Source organism: Musa acuminata, chromosome BXJ2-5 (assembly GCF_036884655.1).
Source record: "Musa acuminata AAA Group cultivar baxijiao chromosome BXJ2-5, Cavendish_Baxijiao_AAA, whole genome shotgun sequence".
NCBI lineage: Eukaryota > Viridiplantae > Streptophyta > Magnoliopsida > Zingiberales > Musaceae > Musa > Musa acuminata.
Window position 1 is genome coordinate 20,628,559 of NC_088342.1, and position 21,872 is coordinate 20,650,430.

General features: G+C 35.3%; 3 protein-coding genes and 1 long non-coding RNA gene across 6 annotated transcripts; 1 reads left to right on the plus strand and 3 right to left on the minus strand.

Moving 5' to 3' along the window:
- Positions 1-1,035: 1,035 nt before the first annotated feature.
- On the minus strand, positions 1,036-2,051 carry LOC103972949 (non-specific lipid transfer protein GPI-anchored 23). Its single transcript, XM_018821222.2, has 3 exons — positions 1,677-2,051; positions 1,569-1,595; positions 1,036-1,462 (listed from the first exon to the last, which is right to left on the minus strand). The coding sequence occupies exons 1-3, from the start codon at positions 2,017-2,019 to the stop codon at positions 1,155-1,157; spliced, it is 678 nt and encodes a 225-aa protein (XP_018676767.2). The 5' UTR covers positions 2,020-2,051; the 3' UTR covers positions 1,036-1,154.
- Positions 2,052-10,026: 7,975 nt separating this feature from the next.
- Positions 10,027-10,401, minus strand: LOC135612576 (uncharacterized). The gene is made up of 2 exons (XR_010487005.1): positions 10,262-10,401; positions 10,027-10,179 (listed from the first exon to the last, which is right to left on the minus strand). It is a non-coding gene; the product is annotated as an uncharacterized LOC135612576 (long non-coding RNA).
- LOC135612575 (myb-related protein 306-like) lies at positions 10,230-11,866 on the plus strand. Its single transcript, XM_065109035.1, has 3 exons — positions 10,230-10,900; positions 10,981-11,110; positions 11,187-11,866. Exons 1-3 carry the CDS (start codon positions 10,768-10,770, stop codon positions 11,704-11,706), a joined length of 783 nt encoding a protein of 260 aa, XP_064965107.1. The 5' UTR covers positions 10,230-10,767; the 3' UTR covers positions 11,707-11,866.
- Positions 11,867-13,331: 1,465 nt separating this feature from the next.
- On the minus strand, positions 13,332-21,220 carry LOC135582684 (uncharacterized). 3 transcript variants are annotated; one of them, XM_065109033.1, is made up of 8 exons: positions 21,152-21,220; positions 20,764-21,087; positions 19,256-19,337; positions 18,528-18,673; positions 17,067-17,180; positions 15,549-15,680; positions 14,984-15,097; positions 13,332-13,669 (listed from the first exon to the last, which is right to left on the minus strand). In XM_065109033.1, the coding sequence occupies exons 1-8, from the start codon at positions 21,203-21,205 to the stop codon at positions 13,640-13,642; spliced, it is 996 nt and encodes a 331-aa protein (XP_064965105.1). In that variant the 5' UTR covers positions 21,206-21,220; the 3' UTR covers positions 13,332-13,639. The 3 variants fall into 3 exon arrangements, with proteins under 3 accessions (XP_064965105.1, XP_064965104.1, XP_064965106.1); XM_065109032.1 differs by having other exon boundaries at positions 18,528-18,676; XM_065109034.1 differs by having other exon boundaries at positions 14,984-15,117; positions 18,528-18,676.
- Positions 21,221-21,872: the final 652 nt, after the last annotated feature.

The following is a 21,872-nucleotide window of genomic DNA, read 5'->3' on the forward strand; positions in this document are numbered from 1 at the left end:
AAAATGAAGGACAATTGGCATGCATAGAGGACACACATTTATATAACCATGTCTGATTCCAATCCAATCCCAATCTTTTTATATTTTTATAAAAAGATAATATAGTGTTTTTTTTTTTAAGTATTGTATAGTATTTTTGTTTCAAAAACACTGTGCCATCAAAAACACTGTATAGTGTTTTTAAAACAAAATACTATATAGTAGTTTAAATAAATAAATAAAGATATATATACAGTGTTTTTAAAATGCAGTTAAAAATGACAGCTTTTTTAAGGGATATTTTTGAAATATTAAAAATCGAGAGTGGTGGTTTAAGAATTTTAAAAAGGGGTATAATTCGGGAAATTTTCAAAAAAATATTTTTTCCATGACCAATCGCCCAACAATAAATAGTAACCCCCTTACGGGGAGTAATACATATTAGTGCTAGATAATCAAAGATTTTGTGACTTAGCTGTTGAAGATAAAGGCTTACTATTCTTTTCCAAGCCCATTTCCGTATTACGTGCCAATTATACCATATAAAATATAAACAAAATCTCCATATCAAAAAATATATATATATATAGTGGTTATCGTCAAGCCTGTAAAGGTAGAGAATGCTGACATGTCGGAAGTTTAGATTCGATTGCAGGGCTACAGGTGGGGTGGTGGTATGTCACGGGATAGCAACGGGATCTGCGGAAGAGGCACCAAGGAATGTAGTTGGCATCGGTGTCAGGGTAAGTTTGCGGGGCCCAACCCGACGATTGGTTTAGGCGTAGTAACAAAGATCGGACTAAAGCGAGTTAAACAAACAAGTTTTAACCTCAATGAAAAGTTTCACGGTAACAACATCCTTGGCCAATAAAAACTTTACAAGTGGATCTTAAGTGATCTACAAAGTTATCCTTGAAATCATTTCTTCAAAATACACTAACCCTACACGATTAGGGTCTCCAGTTTTTAATTATGGATCTAAAAACAAAACAAAATTCCTGAATTCCTTAGAAAACAGAGGAACTAAAATTAACAGGGTTGATTATTTTACTGGAAGAATAATCCTGAATTGTTATTATAAAGAAGGAAAAAGAGGACAATTAATTCCTGATGGAAACTAAAACTAGACACCTCCTAACAAGCTCAGAATGCATTTGCCATCATACTGATCTAAATTAACAGAAATGAATCTGATAGAAAATAGCAGAAGCAAGGCCTGCAATGGCCACCACAACAGAAGCCAGCCTCGGTGCTTCGGATGACATGGGTGCTGAAGCAGGAGTCGGTGATGGAGTAACAGCCGAGTTCGGCAGCGGAGTTGCCGGTGTTGGAGATGGAGTAGCTGGCGGTGTAGTTGGCGGCGGCGATAGAACTGGAGATGGCCGTGGGGATGGTGATGGCACTGGAGATGGCCGCGGGGTCGGTGATGGCACTGGAGATGGCCGCGGGGATGGCGATGGGCCTGGAGATGGCCGTGGGGGTGCTGCATTTGATCGAGAAGGATTAGGATCACATCGTTCGCTGAATCATGGACACCAACAAGACATTATAGCGAATACTCGATTAGCATCTTCGCGATCATCACTTACATGGAGGTGCAGCCGAAGGACTAGAAGCTGCAATTTCAATCCCAAACAAAACAATTGAGGTCTGCAGATGTGAAGATGGCAATATCTACAAACGCATTCACAGCTCACCGTCGCAGTGGATCTTGGGCGCCTTGACGGAGCAAGCGGCGGGGAGATCGAGCGCCCGGGTCATGTTCACGGCGACACCGAGATCGTTAGCCTCCTGCAGCGTCTGGCAGATGCACTCCGGGCTCTCCGTGACGACGTCGGCGACGCCTGCGCAGCACGACCTGCTGGGACAAGGAGTGGTGCTGTCGTTGGTGACGTACGAAAAGCAATCCATCAGGGCGGACACGATGTCCGAGCAATCAGAGGGTGGCGGAGCGGGGGAGAGCGAGGCGGCGCCCGCGGGGGAGAACGACAAGGCGCATATGGCCATGAAACCAGTGGCCAATACCACTATCCTCGCCATTGCTTTACTACATGCGCATGCAGATGACAAGAATATATATAGAGAGAGAGAAGGGAGAAGAAGGGATGAGGAGAATGGAGCAGCTTGGAATCAGTTCTAAGATTTCTCGCAGCTGACTTGTGATCCAATGAAACAGTTGCGAGATCTAAGGTCAGTTTGGATGTGGATACGTATTGGGTGCCCCAAATACCTAACGAGTCCGCGGTTTAATAGTGACGTTTGATGCACGTCAGGGAATGTTATCACTTTGTGTTTCCACCATTAGTTGTTGTGGTTGGTCAACCATTGATGTGTGTAGCAGTTGATGGCAATCACTCGTCTTCTCTCGATGTTTTCTTTAACATGTTGCTGTTTTTGGGTAATGCAAATGGCTAAGGTTTTGAGCTTAGTGATAAATCGATTGTGGGAAGAAATGTTTCTGTTTTGCAATGTTATAAAATCTGAAAAATTATATATAATGGTCAATCTCTTTCAGCTAAATAAAATTTGGTTTTGAGTTAAAACTTTGAGTAACATTAATTTTCGTTAAATATTTATTACAAGTAACACGACCAATATTTTAAATATTGTCTTACATTAAAACCAAAAGATTATCTACTATATATATATATATAAATATATATATATATATATATATATATATATATATATATATAATATATAATATAGGGTCTCTATTTCCTTTGAGATCTTTTTAATATTTATTCTTTATGAATTAAGGGATACAATATTATAAAATACTATTACATTAATGCTTTGAGTGTAAATGTTACACATAATTCAAATTTAATATTGTAGATAAATTATAAATGCATATCAAAATTCTCCTTTGGACGAAACTAAAATAGTCAACCATAATTATGTTTCTTTATGTCTCACTCTATTTGACAATTGAATATACTCAAATCAGGTATTTTGCTATAGTTGGATAAACAAAAGTAAATCTTAGTAAATATATCAATTATCATATTTATATTTATTAGTTATAAGAATAATTGATCAAACTTTCGATAATCCCAAAAGTTCTTATAATCTATCAACATCATCAATAAAGATTACAAATGGTACCATCATGTCACTTTTATTAATAAGCATCACTAATGATCGGTAATGAATTATAAATTTTATATAATTGATTTTTGTGTAGTTTTAATGTTTGACCACTTTGGTGACTAACAAGCGTCATAATGCATAAATATCAAATTACTCATAAAATTATATAAGTAAAATAAAAATATAATATCATAATATAATTGAGGATCATAATATGACTCACAGACTCATCTACTTCAGAAGGAAATCAATGAATATCAATATTTATTGTCTTGCATTAAAAATAAAAAAGATTATCTTTCTAATCAAATCAATAAAAATCAACTGAGCAGCATCCTACATTTGTCGGTTTGGGTGGAGAGAGGATCAAATCCTAAATTTATAATGATAGAAAAGATGCCTTCCATCAAAACATCAACTCAGAATTAATATTCATCCATCAAGATCAATGCTGCTAATCCTTAGTAGTGACCTCACCAAATTCGAGATGAGATTACATCGATATCATGTTGGGAGATCTCCATATTTTCGATTGGTTCTTGTAATATGCGGGAAGGGTGTAAGCTATTTGTTCATGTATAATGTGTTAGGTTGCCCAAGAGACCAAGTGCGTGTGCATACTTTTCAACTTTGATTCGGGTACAAGAGACTCGAGTGTACATTACCGGATGGTAAACTGTCTTACCAATGTTTTGTTTTTGTCCTTCATGGGAATCGCTTGTCATGTTTATAAACAAGCTTCTACAAGGGTCATCATGATGCCTTTAGGAAGATGACACAACTTTTCATCCTTCGCTGATCAAACCGAAGGTGAGGGAAAGACCGAAAGAAGTTAGGCCGACACAAACTTGATAGAGGCAACAAATGAATAGTTGTTGTCACCATGCACGGGAAACTCTGATGAAGGGAAAGACCGAAAGAAGTTAGGCCGACACAAACTTGATAGAGGCAACAAATGAATAGTTGTTGTCACCATGCACGGGAAACTCTGATGAAGGGAAAGACCGAAAGAAGTCAGGCCGACACAAACTTGATAGAGGCAACAAATGAATAGTTGTTGTCACCATGCACGGGAAACTCTGATGAAGGGAAAGACCGAAAGAAGTCAGGCCGACACAAACTTGATAGAGGCAACAAATGAATAGTTGTTGTCACCATGCACGGGAAACTCTAATGGAGACAGACCTGTGGCACTCTTGTCACCCAGAACCTGTTAACCAGGTGACAAAATTCTTGACATGAACTGCCATCCTGAAACCTAAGTTGAAGGGTCCATGCTATGAATGGTTTGACATGATCAACATTCATTATTCTCGAGCGTGTCAACTTCAGGATTAAAAGCTTATCATATGACTACTTGGATGAGTAGAGTATTTCTTCAGTGTCATTCTAGTTGTGAAACTTTAGCTATGGGTGTATATGATCGATCCAATAGAACCATCAGATTTGCAAATGCATTAAGACTGCCTGTGATGCTCAGTGCATGCATAATTTACACAATGAACAACGAGGCATATTTCTGAGCAGATGCTAGCACAAGATATTTGTCATCTCATGCATTGCATTCATGCCAAGCCAAAGCAATGCAATTGATCTCCCAACAACATGCAAATTGGGTCTCTTCATGTCAACCACAAATAAGGTGTCCGAGATATATAATTAGTCATACTAATTTAGATGACTATATAAAAAGATAATATATCGAGCACGCACTTGTTTGTGCATTAAGTGCAACCCTATTTTTTTAGAAAGTACAATTAATTGAGGGTCCACTTTGTACGATGACTTTTTCCATCAAGTACTAATAACCCGTTGACTTAATTGTACCGCAACATCTCTAGAAAACCCGTTGTCATAATTTTCCCATCATTTTGGATCGGGAAATTAACATGATAAACCACTAAACACGGGACATGTAAAGGCTCTTCACTATATGCGATCGTTTGCATTTACATATATTTCTTCTTTAAATTCCATTCAAATTCTAAACATCTTTTAAGGGTCAATCCTACAAACCATTAAACCGATTGACTATGGTTTGCGTCAAAGAAAAACTCCCAATTAATGAAAACCTCGTGCATTAGATTAGATTAGATTAGATTAGATTTTGATGGGTACAGATACAGCATCATCATGATGCTTGTGCTCCGAGGAACCTTTTAGAATTATTGGATTAATTAGTTAACTCCACATCGATCGTATGTCCCAATTAGAAGGCAGCAGCATAATCTTCCGATGTATCCATCTACTCATTCTCTTTCTTCCTTGGCATTTCAAATGGGGAGAGTGGAGAGATGACATGGTGTGCCCTTAATCGCTTTTCCTTCGAGTTCATATAGTTCCTCAATAATAACACTCATATACTTCATAAATTAGTCTGTTGTCGTCGACTTATGAACTTGAAAGCGTACATCATGAAGAAGAATCATTTTAATGAAGCCCACTACTACTAACTAATCAACTTTTTAGACGTCAACGTGGTGAGAGTTTGACGCCACAAGCTTTATATTGTTTGCCAAGTGGAAAGCTACGTGGACTAACATGTGGAGGAATGGAGAAGTGATCCAAATTTTCCTCTTCTTAATTTGTTGATGTTTTTGTTTTTGTTATTTTAATCGAAGACAAAGAAAATAAATATAAATAAAAAAAAAGTCAAACAATGCAAATGACTAGATTTAGTTTTCAGAAATTAGGTGACGGATTAGATAGATGCACCACGCAACAAATATAAATGCTTAGCTTATTAGGGGATCAAGAAATTGTATCAAGAGTAAATCACAACCCCCTTCCTATGATTAAGAAATCCAAGAACTATTTTGATATTCTATTTTGGGAATACACTTGTGTCACAAAACAAATATGCATCTTGCAACATAACAAAAAATAAGATATATTTGGATTATTATTATTATTATTATTATTATTATTATTATTATTTTAGTCATGACATCGAAAACAAAATAATAAATTCTTTTTTTGTGAATTATTATGATAGACAGTAAGAATAAAAATTCTGATTAATGCCTCGTGTATTATCTTCTCTAAGAATTATTGAAGGTTACCATCCCTGGGCTAAACACTGCAAATTTATACTCTTTTTTTTTTTTTTTCTAGGATATTTAATGTTCTTTCAACCACCATGGTGGATAGGTGTCATTTGTCGTGAAATGACAGACAGACAATATGCTTTGAAAATAATTATAAGATAAAAGATTGAGAGTTTCTTATGGAATAAAATAAGGTTGATGCGATGTGAAGTTAGTAGTCATCGGATCGGATGGCACTCCCTTTTCAGGCCAATAAATGCTTGTCTGATTTAAAGATCAGAATTAAGCCAAACTGAGTCCAAGATTTGAAACAAGTTTATCTTCACCATCAGTTGCTGCTGGCATCTGCTTGATTTGTATTGAATTGAAGTAGTAACACACATTCATGTTGTCGACATCTACTTTTGTCTCTAAACAAAACTTTGATGCCCACCGAAAAACCTCCCTTATTTTTAGGTGGATGAAATTAGAATTTGCTACTGCTGCTATTTTTCATTATTTAATTTATTGAGTCAATAACTAGTTTAACTCTATTTTCTTCTTTAAGAAAAATCCCACTCCCTCAGGTATCTTATTTTTTTAGTTGTACTTTACACACACACAAAAAAAATTATTTTCAAAATATAATATTTATCATATATGACACCTTAAGAGGTTGTAATTATATTCATTATATCTTCTTGTGCAATAATTTACTTATTCCTCTTTGTATAACACCATTAAAAAAGATTTAATTTACAGTGTGGTAATAAAAGAAAGAAAACATGATATGATGATAGTAATGTACAAATGAAAGTCGCACTCTTTCGTGACCATATAAGCGATCGAATAAAACAATTTAAAGCAATTAACTAACTGGCCATATAAGGGCCAATAAATATTTTTCAGTCAAAAGTGGAGCTCCGCTACCAAATATGATTCATTATTGGTGTTTGATTTTTCATAAATGATGTTCGTTTTTTTTTTTTTGCATAATTTTATTTGATAGAATATTTTTTTATTTTGATTTAAAAACATTTTTTCATGTCAATTCGTATCAGGTAAAGCATAATGTCTCTTTATAACCAACCATGTAAGAAAAATGCTCTCCGGTGCATGCTTTGGGCAAAAGGGTTGGATTACCAAAGATATCTTATGAAAATATAAAACTTTAAAATATTTAATTATTTATAGATGAATATTAATAATGGTTGGATTAATTATCTTTTTTGCTTTTCCTCATTTTCAACTCACTCGATTGAATTAACATCTTCAATCAACTCAAATGTTGGACAGATTCAGAAAAAAAAATAAAAAAATAAAAGAATAAATAATATTAATATATCAATTTATAATAATAAATATATAAAAGTAACAATAAATATCCTTCTTCCTCCTTTTTTTTTTTTTTTTTTTCTCAATATCTTTTTCTTCTTCTTCTTCTTCTTGTTGTTATTATTATTATTATTATCAATTTATTTTTTTATAAAAATAATAATAATAATTATCATCATCATCATCATCAGAGCAACATTGATGATAATTAGATAAAAATAGAGTTATGGAAAAGAAAATAATAATGATAATCGATAATATAAGAATCATAAATAGTATTATTTTTTAAAATAATAATAGTAAAAAAAAAAAATGAAGAATAGTAAATTACATACAACATTAGACATTTTTAAGGAAATCGCCCATACAAAAATTGATAGAGGTAAATCCACATTTGCAAGGACATATACGACGCTTGGAAAGATCCCTTTGGAATTGGATGGCAACCATAGTCCAAGTAATCGTCAAAAATGACGTACGTCTTGTCACAAAATGTCATGAATTGAATTCTGAATCTGACAATACCTGAGTGGGTGGTCAAATTTGTCTCTTCGTTCATTAAAGTTTTGACATCAATTTTAATGCAGCCACCATTGGATTGGATGGGGTTCAAGTTGATGTTTGACTCTAAGGGGAACATCATTCATTGTCTTGTAGTCACCACAGATAGCGATGATATGACACACTAAATTATCTGTTCTTGAGAGGAGGAAAAATAAAAATAAAAATCATCAGTTAACACCATCAATATCATCTCAAATCTGAATGTAAAATATCGATTTAAAAATATAAATCAATTGACATTAAATGTAAAACTATATCGTCTGTCTCAAGAACATAAATTTCATGCATTCTCATAAAATTACATAAATAAATAATAATAATAATAATAATAATAATAATTATTATTATTATATATATATATATATATATATATATTAAAAGTTAAAAATTTAAATTTAAATGTTCATAATTTAATTAAGAATACTTTTATATATATGAAACTCATGTATTTTGTCCTAGCTACTTGGAAAGCTATATGGCTTGCCATTGTTTGTAATCATACAATTGAAGTTTTATAATTCTCTGTGATGGTGGAATAAATCGACACGAACTTCAAAATAGAATCTTGAGGTTAAGTATACTCTAAAAGATCTCCTCAGTATTATGTTTTCCCAAATTGCACAAAAGGATTGTAAGTGTGATCATACCATATCAGTTAATTGCACCTTGTTGGAAGCTATATTTAGTTAGTTCTTGTTTCAATCTTTGTTAGTCCAAAAGTTGACATTGCTAATGCCTTTTGACTTGAACTTGAGTAATTTATTCACCCCCAACTGATAAGTTGATCGAGTCTGATGCCCGAGAAAAATGACCACTTGATTCTGACATGGACGGCATTCAGTGATCAGGTCCTACCCAGCTTGAATTTTCATACCTCTCTCTCTCTCTCTCTCTCAATTAATGCATCCTCATCATAAAACTCAATCGGACTTGTTGAAGTTTACTTTGTTATCATATATGGTGCTTGGAAATTAATATAATCTAGACACTAAAGTTATTAAGTTCCAAAGAAAGACACTTATTATGAACCAAAACAAACACGACTATTTTGAAGATGAGGATATCTTTCAATTGGTTAAACTTCTTGTATCAAAAGTCTCTATTTTTATGAAGAAGAAACACAAAAATACTCTTAACAAGAAATAAGTTTATGACCTATATAAGAGTTCAAATTCTCTAAAAAAGAATTATTCTAATTAGTAGGTTATTAATTTGGGAGAGTTCTTGTTGAGATTTTAATTACTAGAGTTTGAGATTGGATACCATGAAGCTTACTCATTTAAAGTATGGTCTAACTCCAATATACATCATTCAAATATTTTTAATTCTTAACAACATAAGATTATTCATGATAGTATCTCAAAATCTATCTCACATATAATATATTTTTCTCTTTATATGTAACTAAAAATAAACGACAATGAAGATGTCAGCTAACTTAGTTTATAGATGTATTAATAATTCATCATAACGTCCAGGGTTTAAATTTCATCTTCCTCATTTACCTTTTTTGTAAAAATTTTAAAAATAGAAAACAAATTGCAAATTTGACTTGGACTATCTAGTTCATGTTGTGACCAAATATATATATGGAATGGGAAACTAGTACCACCCAAAACATAAGTCACTTGATCCTATTAAATTCTTGATAATATTATCTCGATCTCTATCTCATAGATGAATATTTTTCCATCAATTTTCTTTTCATTTTCCTAGGCAAGAAATTATGCTTAAAATTTGCATTCCTGACAACAATAATTCACAGTTCTAGGGTTTAATAAGGAGTGATTTTGCATGTCCTAAAAGAAAATCTAGAGCTTTTGTTTTAGAAATTTAATTTTCCATATAATTATACATTTTTAAAAGGGTTAAATAACTAATTAATTCATTACCTATCTGAGTTTATCTTTTATACATTTTCTTTTGTAAAGTCCTTATCATCTAAAACTTCATTATTATATGTAAAATAAATAAATAACATTTTATCTCTTTTCTTTTGTAAAGTCCTTATCAAACAATCTAATTAACATCATCTGAAATTTATCTGATTGACATCTTTTAAAATTTATCTAATGAAATTTCAAATCCTATCCTACAAATGGATTTGATAAATCACTATAGCACCAATATTTTATCGGGAGACTGGCTCAAGTTGCAAGGCCCCAAGTGTAACACAGAGTAGCTGTACGCAGCAAGAAGAAGAAGAAGGTTGATACTCTGACAACGCTGTCACGTTATCTAGCGGAAAAAGAGCAGGCACGTACCCCTTCCCCTCGGACTTCGCCACCTCTCCTCCAGGTGCAACGTACCTGTCCCTGACTGTTGAAGACAGCGAGGTTACCGGAGCCGCTATCAACCACGAAGCTCGTGCTGTTGACCAGTTCATGGCTTCTATCTTGTCCGAGCATAGACTCGGTCATGGCAGATAAGCTGCACTCTTCTTCTTCGTCTTCATCTCACCTCACCGATCTGTTGGAGTCAACTGTCACAGACATCCCTAGCTAAACACATGATAGTTGTAGTAAATGGTGTGTATGAGAGAGAGAGAGAGGATAGGAAGCTTCCCTCCGGCAATCTGACTTTGTAGAGCGCCTCAGAGTAAATGCACTTGGACTCTCCGTGCAGCCAAGTTGGGTCAGCGGGTCACGACGGCAGCTATCTTGTGCATAAATATGTGTCCAATGGTTGGAGAAGAAACACCATGTGACCCTTGTCTATGCCTCCCAATTCTGGAAGACGAGGAGCCAAGGAGGAGAAGGCATAGAAAGAGATGAGTACACCAACATGCAGCGAAGAGGTTGGCGTGAAGAAAGGCCCTTGGACACCGGAGGAGGACATAAGCCTGGTCTCCTACATCCAAGAGCATGGTCCTGGAAACTGGAGGGCTGTTCCTGCCAATACTGGTGATCTAGGATGCTTATGGTGTTCATCCAGTATAGTTTGGTTCAACTACTGACATGTCCTTGTGTTCTCTGTCTTCCAGGGTTAATGCGATGTAGCAAGAGCTGCAGGCTCCGCTGGACAAACTACCTTAGGCCAGGGATCAAGCGCGGCAACTTCACCGATCAGGAAAACAGAATCATAATCCACCTCCAAGCTCTTCTAGGCAATAGGTCGAACACTATGCTTACAGTCTCTTATACTGACCTGATTTGAAGTTTAGCTGCTTTGTTGTGTTGCTCCATGCAGATGGGCAGCCATTGCCTCTTATCTCCCTCAAAGAACAGACAACGATATCAAGAATCACTGGAACACCCACCTGAAGAAGAAGCTCAGGAAGGTCGAAGCCGACGGGAACGGCCCGAAGCCATCCATCTCCCGGGGGAAGTGGGAGAGGAGTCTGCAGACTGACATCCACAAGGCAAGGCGAGCTCTGTGCGAGGCCCTGTTGATCGAGAAGCCAGCGGATTGCGCGTCGGATGACTCGAGCAGGACGGCGTACGCGTCGAGCGCCGAGAACATCTCCCGGCTTCTCGAAGGCCGGACCGGGAATCCAGCCGGGGCTACCGGCGCAGCCGACGGGGCGTCGACGACGACACAGGCCGATTCGGCCTCATCGAGCCAAGGAACGGCCAGCACATCGAACTCCGTCGTGTCACGGCAGCCATCATCTTATCAAACGCCATTTTCGCTGTTGGAGTCGTGGTTGTTTGATGAGACTGTTGCGCAAGGGTCAGAGAACCATGGCAACGGACGATGCTGGTGGTGATCTGTTGTAGGTGCTCATGCAGCCCAAAAACTGTATATGAGGTAGCTCGATTGTAAAGTATACTGTCTCCAATGGTATGGGAGAAGAAGGTATTGTATTCTATGGCAGAAGACTGTTTCCTGTGATCAATCATCTTAAATGGAGAGATCATCTTGGTTCTTGAGGCTGTGCATTGGAAGAATGAGGGAGTAATGAATCCAAAATAGTTTAGTTTCTCCATGATCTGCAATCACCAGTTTACCCAGAGACAAAAGTCAAAACGAAGACATTGTCGTACGTATTGATCCATGAAGTCATCAGCTCAGAAGATGAAACATTTTTCAAACCAGTTGAGGTTTCGATTAAGACTCTTCAACAACTCCAAGTGGAGTCAGTTAAATCCGGATAAAAGCATCTTCCAAGTGCGATAGCGTTTGGTTTACTGTAATGCCTTCGTTATGTTCCCAAGTTCACAACATTCACATTAGTGATACTGCCATACTGGAGATAGAAAACGAAGCGAAACAAATAAATGTTCTGCAGACAGTGCTTTACTGCCACACAGTATTCCCGATACTTGACCAGATGGTGGAGAGGTATATCCGTGCTTGCAGAAATGTGCTGTACAAAGAAAAGGACTGAAAATACTCTCATGCACTCCATGCACCCATACCAAAAAAGTGCAATTAAATGCAGCCCTTCTTGATCCAGCTGTGATCGAACTTTCAACATCTCAGAAGAAAAGAAGTTTCTTTGCTCTGATCTGAGCTCTAAGAAAGGCAACTTTCTCTCGAGAAATGAATGGATAAGACTGGTCTGAGCTCATGGCAGAAGGGATAGGAAGTGCATCTCAATCAATCCTTTTAGCAAATATAACAAAGTGCCCAGCTAAAGCAGTCATACAACTGGGTTCTGTGTGTACGCTAGTGTGGGAACAAAGAAAATGCTAAGCTCCACGATATATTAGATTGAGAACATCCACTGAAACCACTTTCACATGGAAATTTATTAGTTTCTTTAGGGGTCCAAGTACTACTGTTCAAAATGAAGAAAGCTAATCAATGGCCCCATTGAATTGAATGTTTCAGTAGAGGCTGCAGTGATAAGGAAGTATTAATGACAACAGTTCCAACTGGTCCAGCTCAAGCAGTATAATTTGGATTACACTTCCTCCACATGCAGCTTGTGAATGGTTCCCTTGGCAATTCATTACAAAAAAAAAAAAATTCATGGTTCAAATTACAACTGACTCTAACTAATGATATCCTTCTTCCACGGTTTTTAAGCAGACTTGGGCCTTGCAGTTGTTCAAAGAAGAGATAACATACCTTTGAACAGCATAAAACAAGAGCTAAGAGTGTAATCCTAGAGTTTAATCCAACATCAGACATGAGAGAAGACTTTAATCAATTTATGGGGCTAGATAGTTCTACCACCATTAACTTGGGTTTGAACATTGTGGATTATGATTTAGGTTCACTTTGGAGATCGGCTTTTAGGGCTAGATAAGCAGGGCCTAGCTTTAGAACATACCATTATCTACAAAAGTTGCCTTCTATTTATATGTCAAACGGCATAGAGCCAAAAAAAAAACACCAGCTTATGTCCCACAGAATAAATAAATCAGACAGATTCACAAAGAAACATGTCTTAACACAGCAGATAAATATATAGGCAATTTGTAGATACTAGTGTAGAATTATGTCATCAAAATGGTTGTAAAAGAAATATTTCATTATTTAATGAGACATTTTAAAGATAAATAGCTACAGGAAACTACCAATGGTGTGTTATCTTCCACTAATACAATGAGCGAGCTATTTGGAGTAAAAACCAAACTTCCTACTGTATCATCATCTTCCCATAGGAACCACATTATGAATCTGATATCAGATCTAATTAACAGAACTTGTGGACAAGTGAAGTCTCCAACTTATGTTGATTATGAGGATGATCATTGTTCAGCTTCAACGTTACTCACCAGCTGTCGGCACAAACAGAATAGGGGTCAGGATTAAAGAAAATCATATTCTCACGAGGGACCCAAAAACCAAATGGCACTGTATTATAAAAGGTCGCACACACGATTCAAGCAATTAAATATTGCCAGCCTTCTGTAGCAATACCACTATCATGAATCAAAACAAAAGTAAATGCCCCTTAAAATGAAGAGAAAAAGTTCCAACATGAACGAAAAGCTGAACCCATTTAAATAAATATTAACAATGAACAACAACTTTGCAGGGAACATGGTGAAACTTGTCAAATATATCTCTTTTATATATATATATATATATATATATATATATATATATATATATATGAAGAGATATAGTGAACCAAGCTGTGGAAAATTGTATATTGTTACAGCCCAATATCTCGTCTGGAAGAGCTAGGCAACTATTATTACCCATATTGTTAACCATGCACACTCAATAGGGATGCTTCCTAAGCAGATATAACATACTACTTTTATATCCCCAGTTTTTCATCCACTCACCATGATCATTCCATCATCAGTCCATACTAAAAACTTGTAACAGCACCCACAGCCACACATGAACTTGATCCAAATTGTTTTGCTTTCATTTGTGATGAGTCCATGATCTCAGTTGAAAAGCTAGCTATAAATAAATTTTCTTAGATACATGATCTTATAAATATAGAATATTTTTCTCATATATAACAATTGTGGGACAATTGCAAGGAGAATGTAAAAGAATGCTTAAACAGATTTTACTAAAAACTATAATAAATATTTAAATACTGTTAATTTAATCATAAATTATTTTGTAGCTGATGGCGAAAGACATATGTAGCTGACCCCAAATAGTTGCACATTATAACTTCTTGTTATACAACAATTGTGGGATGAGGGCCACATGGGGACATAACACTGATCCTTTGTCAGTTTGGGTCTGTTAACCAGAGGAAATCTGAGTTTCGACAGAACCACTAGGGCCAAAGTCCAGGGCATAGGTGATGATGTACGGAACCTGAAGTTCAGTCGAAAACACCATTCTGTTCAAGCTCAATTCTTTAGGTAGGCCATGAATTGTAAACATCGACATGTGGAAACTCAAGTTTGTTTACTGAAGGATGAGAAAAAATGTATATTTAACAAATTCTGATTTTACTTTCAATGAACACAATCAAAACACACTATCTTTGACAATCACCTTGATGCAATTTTCCCATTGTTTCCAGAATGAGATGCCAAAAGAAACAATAATACATAGGAAAGAAAAACTTTGAAAGCAAAATTGTTTATTTTCAACAAATAAGTCAGAAATAGTACCAGAGAGCCAATCAATTCATAAGCTTCCATTACTTTAGGATCGTCTTCGTCTTCATACCCAACTTGCAGTATTCGTGGCCCATTAACAGACCACAGTGCTCTTCTTCCGGCTTCCTGGAGAAATAATAACAAATCTGGATATAAATTTTAAAATATATTTTATTGATATATGTCCACACAAAGTTACTTAAAGCTTTCTTCAATTCCAGTCTGTTGTATTTCTTTATTACACTAATTTTGTCCATCAATACAATGTATTGTTACTGCATTATTAGTATGCAGTTTGGTTCTATGGATTCTGATATTTTAAGGATGCCACCAAGGCACTTTTTGCCGCATATCAATTTGTAATCTAAGCATACCAGACTATGTTCTACTTAATAGAATAACTCAATTGAACTAATAGAAGTATGGAAGCGTAGTTACAAGTTGTGTTCGGTTTTGAAAATTGTAGCATTCTGCGACATACACCTCTTAAAATAGGTGACAATATCAAAATCAAACGTGTAATATTTCACGACAAAAGTTTGGAACACAAATCATTAGTCATTGGTAGAGGTCTTACTTGCAAAGAGATCAAGTAGAGAGCTTCCAATGACTGTTTACGAATTTCAGGATCATCAACTGGTTCTCGTTCATGAGAAAGTGCATTTCCAAGCTCGAGAGGCATTTTTGATATATCTTGCTCACTGTAAACCTGTACTTGATCAATCAATAACAACAGGTACAAAACAGCAACATATTTAGTACTGTGAGGTCCATGAGACAAGTCTGTTAAATTTACAAAACAGAGCTATTCGAAGTTAGTTAAAGAGAATTGAATTTAAATACATGAAATTTTGAAGAAACTTCTCAATTAGAAGCAGAAAAGAGTTGTTCACCAGAAAGTTTAAAGTCACTTACTAAAAGAAAACTAAAACACTTAGTAAACAATCAATATTCTGTAGCACCTAAAAGCAAACATTAAACTAGAAAACCGATAACCCTGAATGGAAGGCATTGGAACAAGATGAGCATGCTGCAGTGTCTACTGCGATAAACTCATTATTTTTTTATGGCAGATATGACAGGACCATTTAAACATCAACCAGAAAAGTTAAAATTTCATTAACAAATAAGGAATTTTCTATTCAGTACATAAATCTCATATGCATCTAAACACGGTTTGAAAAATTGACTGATTTAGTGTGAACCTCATCGAGCTGGATGGAGTTAGCCCACATGTTTAGCTGGATGTGACAGGTTCAGGTAGATTTAGGAGATCCAGGACAAGCACCAATCCAAGTGATTGCGATAATCCTGTTCATTCCAATTCCATCTCCCTGTTCCAGGCTCTTTTCAGTGTATGCCGAGAAATTCTCAATAGATTCTGCTGGGTACAAAGTGATATCAACTGATTGAGCAGATTCCAACTGGTGTTGAGACCCATCCGAGTTGATTTTGACCCCACTAATGGTCCAATTCAGCTGATTCAAGCCAATCACATCCAAGTCGGATCTAAAAGTCCAATGTTAATCTAAAACTAAAGACCAACATCGCAAACCTTAATTAAACAAGGTGCGCATGATTAGTCCAAACAAAGTACTGATATTCATTTCCAATCATATGCATTGGCAGATTCAAAGCTTTTGTTTTAAATTCAAAAGGTTAATCATTATTGGCTAGAAGAGCGACTAATTTAGGTTTTCATCTTGCTAGTCAAACTAACATGTCTTACACAATCTGCATCTACACATATCATACAACTTATATCACAAGAAAAAAGCCAAGGAGATCTACTGGCATCATGCTCGAAGGGTTTTAACTGAGGATAACATCTGGTAGTTTATGATGTGACAAAATTAATTAGCTCTTACAATAACAAAGGTAATTTTTCCCTCTAGTGGACATCAACATTTGGAGAATATCACCAAGTCAACTTCTTTTAGCCTGCTAAAGCTAAAGCAGCAACTCTACTGAGCAAAAATTCAGCATAAAGATACTTGGAACTTTGGAAGACCATAACATGAAAAGAAAGTTTAAAAGAAGGTTCAGCTTCCACATGAGAACCATATATCATCAACAATCTAGGTTTAACATCTACCTTATTGCCAGCTACAGGCAGAAGTAGAGCAGGCCAAAGGAACTCTGCTACTGAAAGCAAATTTTGTAATTGGTTGTCAGCTTCAAAGCAACAATTGCGAATGGTTCCTGAAACCTGCACATTTTTTACATATTTTTTATTCTTCCACATACAAATATCCAAATGAAAAAGGCAAAGACTTATTAAAACTAAACAGATATGACTCATTAACCAACTATCCGAAAAGAAAAGAATAGATCAAGTAAGACAGTAACCAAAAATATATATGCAACCTCACAAATATATGCCTATCACCATCTTAAGTCAGATTATTCAAAATGATAGAAATTGTCCTTTTCTTTTTAAATTTTCTATAAGAATTTGATTCAAAGTGTGAACACCCTCATCACATGATTCAACAAAAATCTCTAGAAACAAATGCAAAGTCAGATTGGTACATGTATCAATTAATTGAATCTTATTTTGATGGATTAGTAAAAGTAAACAACCGGGATCAGTCTTGATACAACTGACTGCATTATTCTTATCAAAATGTACTCCAAAGACCAAAACATTCAGAAAATTTCAGCCAAAGAAGGAAAAAACAAATGTTCTATAATACTTTTCCTTTCTTAACTCTCATCATAAAAGAAAAGATTTCTTCATAAACTAAGCTTTACAATAAAAGAGGTTACTCCCACTCAAAGACTGTTATCCCTATCACCACATACAGGCACAGGATGAAATGAATCATTACAAATTGGCACAAGAGTAATTTTGACAGAAGTTCCACAACATGAATAAGTTAAATTTTGGCATGCGCCAACTGGCACAAGAATGTTCCAACCAACAATGAAACTATATCATACCATCACATACCCCCTGCACAACATGACAGCTACACTTATACTCACCTAAATTACAACGAAGAATACTCACAAAACCTCAAACATCAGATTCTTGAATACTATTTAGAAACACCTTAGATAAATTTCTAGCATAATTCTGTTAATTGGGTAATGCAGAGAAAATCTAGGAACATATACGTGTTGTTCTGTTATTTGTTATCTTGCAAATGCATGAGCATTTTTTTTTTTTTTTTTTTGCATGTCTTATGATTCCCAGGAATAATTGGCACCACCAGATTAAAGGTTCAATATTGTCAATTCGTAGTGCTATAAATTAATAGCACTGTTAAGATACAAATTTATAGTTACTGAACTTTCTGAACAAGAACAGAGGTATAAACAATATAAACAAGTATCATAAATGAGGATGTAGTTAAGAGAATCAGGTTCAGCAGCATCTGCAAGATACAGGAAGCAGCAGCTATTTTCCAAGATTTTGTTGCATACTTTTGGATCATAGACTTAGTGCTAATTTTTTCAAAAAATAACACTAATACCAAATGAAGATGAAAAGACAAACTACACAAAGGAGATTTAATTTAATTTTTAAGAATAATACAATCCTCATACATACTCCTTTTTTTCTCAGTGGATTCGTAGAATCCAACTGACAGATGGCCTGCTTAAGAAGACCTCGCTTGGGTTCCAAAAGAATTTTTCTTCCAGACTCCACCTTTGATATATTTACAAGTACTGAAGCAACATGTTCAAAGGTATCTTCTGCTGCAGAAAGTACAAAGAGGTGTCCACTGTAACTTTGATTTGCACCAAGAATGGCACACATAACATGAAAGCAACCAATACAGCTTATTATGGCCAAGCAGCCAAGATAACTTACTAAAGTTGTCCATAATGCAATACATAAAAGGTGAAAGAAAAACTTTAAAATCATGACTTAAGATGAGAAATTTTCAGGACAAAAGTTGATTTGAACTTCATAAGTCAGCATTAAAACCTCCATACAAACAGGACAATAGATTCTTCTATATCTTCAAGAAAAATTAAGACAATTTTCCAGTTTCTCACTCCAAATTCACTAGGAAAATGAGATTTGTGCACAACACAATTTAATCAGTAGAGTCTGACTAAAATTGTCCAGTTCCATTTATCAGAAATAGAACACCACAAAAAGCTGAAGTCTTAATTAAAGACTCAAAAAATTTACAGAGAACTGAGGTGCTGCATATTCTATCCATCAAACGAAAAACCCGACCGATGATCAAGATCACCAGCAAGATTGAAAATGAAAGGAAGTAAAGAAATGTTTGCTGCATCAAATATGACATTAGAGAAAGAAATTACCTTTTGATTCACCAGAAGATGACCTACAGAATGATCTGACAAGCTTTGAGATATACAAACCCTCCATCTTATCATCTGCAATCTGAAAAGTTTAGTATGTATAAAGTGCCATATATATCCAAACTACTATAGTAAATAATGCAACAAGGAAAAAATTTCATGGCAATAACATCTCCCCTTGATATTATAATAAACATTAGGATAAAGTCATGCATATATGGTGGACTATAGTATGAGAATTCTTTATCAAAATAATGATAAGATTATTCAAGTGATAAGCAAAAATAAATTCAGATGAGAAGTGTCAAATTGTACAAAATCACAATCAGAAAACAAATAGATGGAGCCATTTGGCACCAGTTTGTTCTATTCACCAGAATAGATTTCTTCATAATCAAAGAATTTAGCTTATATGCCTTGCACTTGATATCCCCATCCCACTTATTATTTTAATTTGTCTCCTTTTCTCCCTTGCCTCTTTGTGTACCAATAAGGAACAAATACCCCAATAATTAACCCCTACACATCTCTCTTATTTTACATGTCAAAACAATGTTTTTATTGTTCAACAACCCACGTGACCACCTAAGCTCTCCATCTCAACAACATCTGACGACATTCTTGATGTACGAATCGCCATTATGACTTTGTTATTTGTATTATAATTTATGTAAAAGAAAACACTCTCCGAGGCAGAGTTACTGGAAGAAAGGTACACAATAGCTACTTGTTATGGTAAGATTTTACCATCTTATAGGATATGAAATTAGAAGGAATTAGAAGACATAAAAATCAAGATATTAAGCAAGCTTTTCCAAAAAACTATCTTTAAAATAGCAATTTCCCCACGTAAGTAGCAGAAGGCTACATGGAAATTATATCCCCAGGATAGTTGTTTAACATGTGACTAACAGTGTCTGCAATCCAATCTTATTCACTAATTTAAGCCAACTTTTGGATAATAAAGAGAGAATATTAGAAGAAGATAATTAACATTTCACATTATACATAACATTGATTCATTCAATGTCTATTTATGATTATTAATTGGACACACCTCATCAATTGAAAATATTTCCCATACCATTATTCTTCTTTTTTTCTTGACATTACATATATATAATAATAAAAAGAAACGAAAGTATTGAAATCAGATAATATTCTTTATATTATACATAAATACAACATAAAGTATGTTAAAAACTGATGAACTCCCCCAGATTTATCACAGGAATTGATTTCTGTAGACATCTTAGTTTTCATGGTCAAGAAGCAAGCAACATTTGCGTATCCACTTAAAAATAGCCTTTTCATTACACTCCAACAGTCAAACTCACCAATCGTTGCACAAAAGCATACCGAGAGCTCCATCCACTATTGAGAGCCACGAGGTGCTACTTATCTCTAATACAAAACCAAACCAATCACCGCCAACCCAAGCCATATTGCTTAAAAAAGATGGATATTCTTGTTCCAAATAAACAAGGATGACTTGGTTCGAGATGGACCTGAAGGAGGGCACTAGCGCCGGAATCGACCTGGGTGAGATTGGCAAGGAGCATAACAAGGAGGCGTGAGAGATTGGGATCGCCGTGCTTGTAAAGAACGTCCAACGCTGTCGGAACCGTCCCGAGGGCGATGAGCTTCTCGGCGATAGCAGGATCCTGGGAGAGGTTAATGAGGGCTTCGGCAGCCGGTGCCGCGAGCTCGGGAGCGTCGCGGATGAGGCGAGCGAGCGGAGGCAGGGCGATGTCGGCGCGGGCGCCGAGGGGGCCGAGGCCATCATCAGAGCCAGTAAGCCCTCGGACGATGTCGACCGCCGCCTTCTTCACCTGGAGAACCAATCCGTTATTAGATAACGAGAGAGAGAGAGAGAGAGAGAGAGAGAGAGATTACTTGGAGGGAAGGGGCGGACAGAAACCCTAGGAGTTCGTCGAGCTCTGTCGCCATATGGAGAGAGAGAGAGAGAGAGAGAGAAAGATAGACAGGGCGTCGGCAATATTTGTGCCGTGGTAGGCTCAATAACTTGTATAGTATTCGTAATATTTGTAATTTGCTCATTTTTTTATTAATTTTTAATTATTATAATATTATTATTTAACTCATTTATAGTATTTTTTAAATAATATTTACAGGTTTTATTGAGATGCCGAAAATACTATAAACATAAAAAATATAAATGATATCATATTGTGTCTTTTATTTGTTATTACTTGAAGACCACTAAGATATCATGTTTTTAGTTTTATAATTGATTTAATTGAGGTAAAAAATTTATTTTGATTATTTATAACATTTTTAAATAGATTTTACAGTATTCTTATTATAGTGGTCAAAACACTATAACAAGTTAATATTTAATTTGTATTTGAGTGATGTTTGTCTTAAATTATAATAAATATATATTTAAATCATAATATGCATAATATATCAAATGATTCTAGCGTGTTTTGATTTCATTTACTCATTTATAATATTGTGACAACTAAAATACTGCAAAAGATAAAAAATACTATAATAGGCCTAAATATTAAAACAGGTAAAAGTAATTTAGATAGTTTTTAAATTAGGGATACGCTACTTTTTGAAAAATATCTCAAATATAGATATTTTTTAG

What these genes read in the sequence shown, in the direction of transcription:
- LOC103972949 (XM_018821222.2), bottom strand. Translation starts at nt 2,019, where the DNA reads ATGGCGAGGATAGTGGTATTGGCCACTGGTTTCATGGCCATATGCGCC. An exon ending in GCCCAAGATCCACTGCGACG is followed by an intron (nt 1,596 to 1,676) that starts GTGAGCTGTGAA and finishes TTGAAATTGCAG; the next exon opens with CTTCTAGTCCTTCGGCTGCA. An exon ending in TCCTTCGGCTGCACCTCCAT is followed by an intron (nt 1,463 to 1,568) that starts GTAAGTGATGAT and finishes GATCAAATGCAG; the next exon opens with CACCCCCACGGCCATCTCCA.
- LOC135582684 (XM_065109032.1), bottom strand. Translation starts at nt 21,205, where the DNA reads ATGGCGACAGAGCTCGACGAACTCCTAGGGTTTCTGTCCGCCCCTTCC. An exon ending in TGTCCGCCCCTTCCCTCCAA is followed by an intron (nt 21,088 to 21,151) that starts GTAATCTCTCTC and finishes TTGGTTCTCCAG; the next exon opens with GTGAAGAAGGCGGCGGTCGA. An exon ending in ATCTTCTGGTGAATCAAAAG is followed by an intron (nt 18,677 to 19,255) that starts GTAATTTCTTTC and finishes TACTTTCTGCAG; the next exon opens with CAGAAGATACCTTTGAACAT.
- LOC135612575 (XM_065109035.1), top strand. Translation starts at nt 10,768, where the DNA reads ATGAGTACACCAACATGCAGCGAAGAGGTTGGCGTGAAGAAAGGCCCT. An exon ending in GGCTGTTCCTGCCAATACTG is followed by an intron (nt 10,901 to 10,980) that starts GTGATCTAGGAT and finishes TCTGTCTTCCAG; the next exon opens with GGTTAATGCGATGTAGCAAG. An exon ending in CAAGCTCTTCTAGGCAATAG is followed by an intron (nt 11,111 to 11,186) that starts GTCGAACACTAT and finishes TGCTCCATGCAG; the next exon opens with ATGGGCAGCCATTGCCTCTT.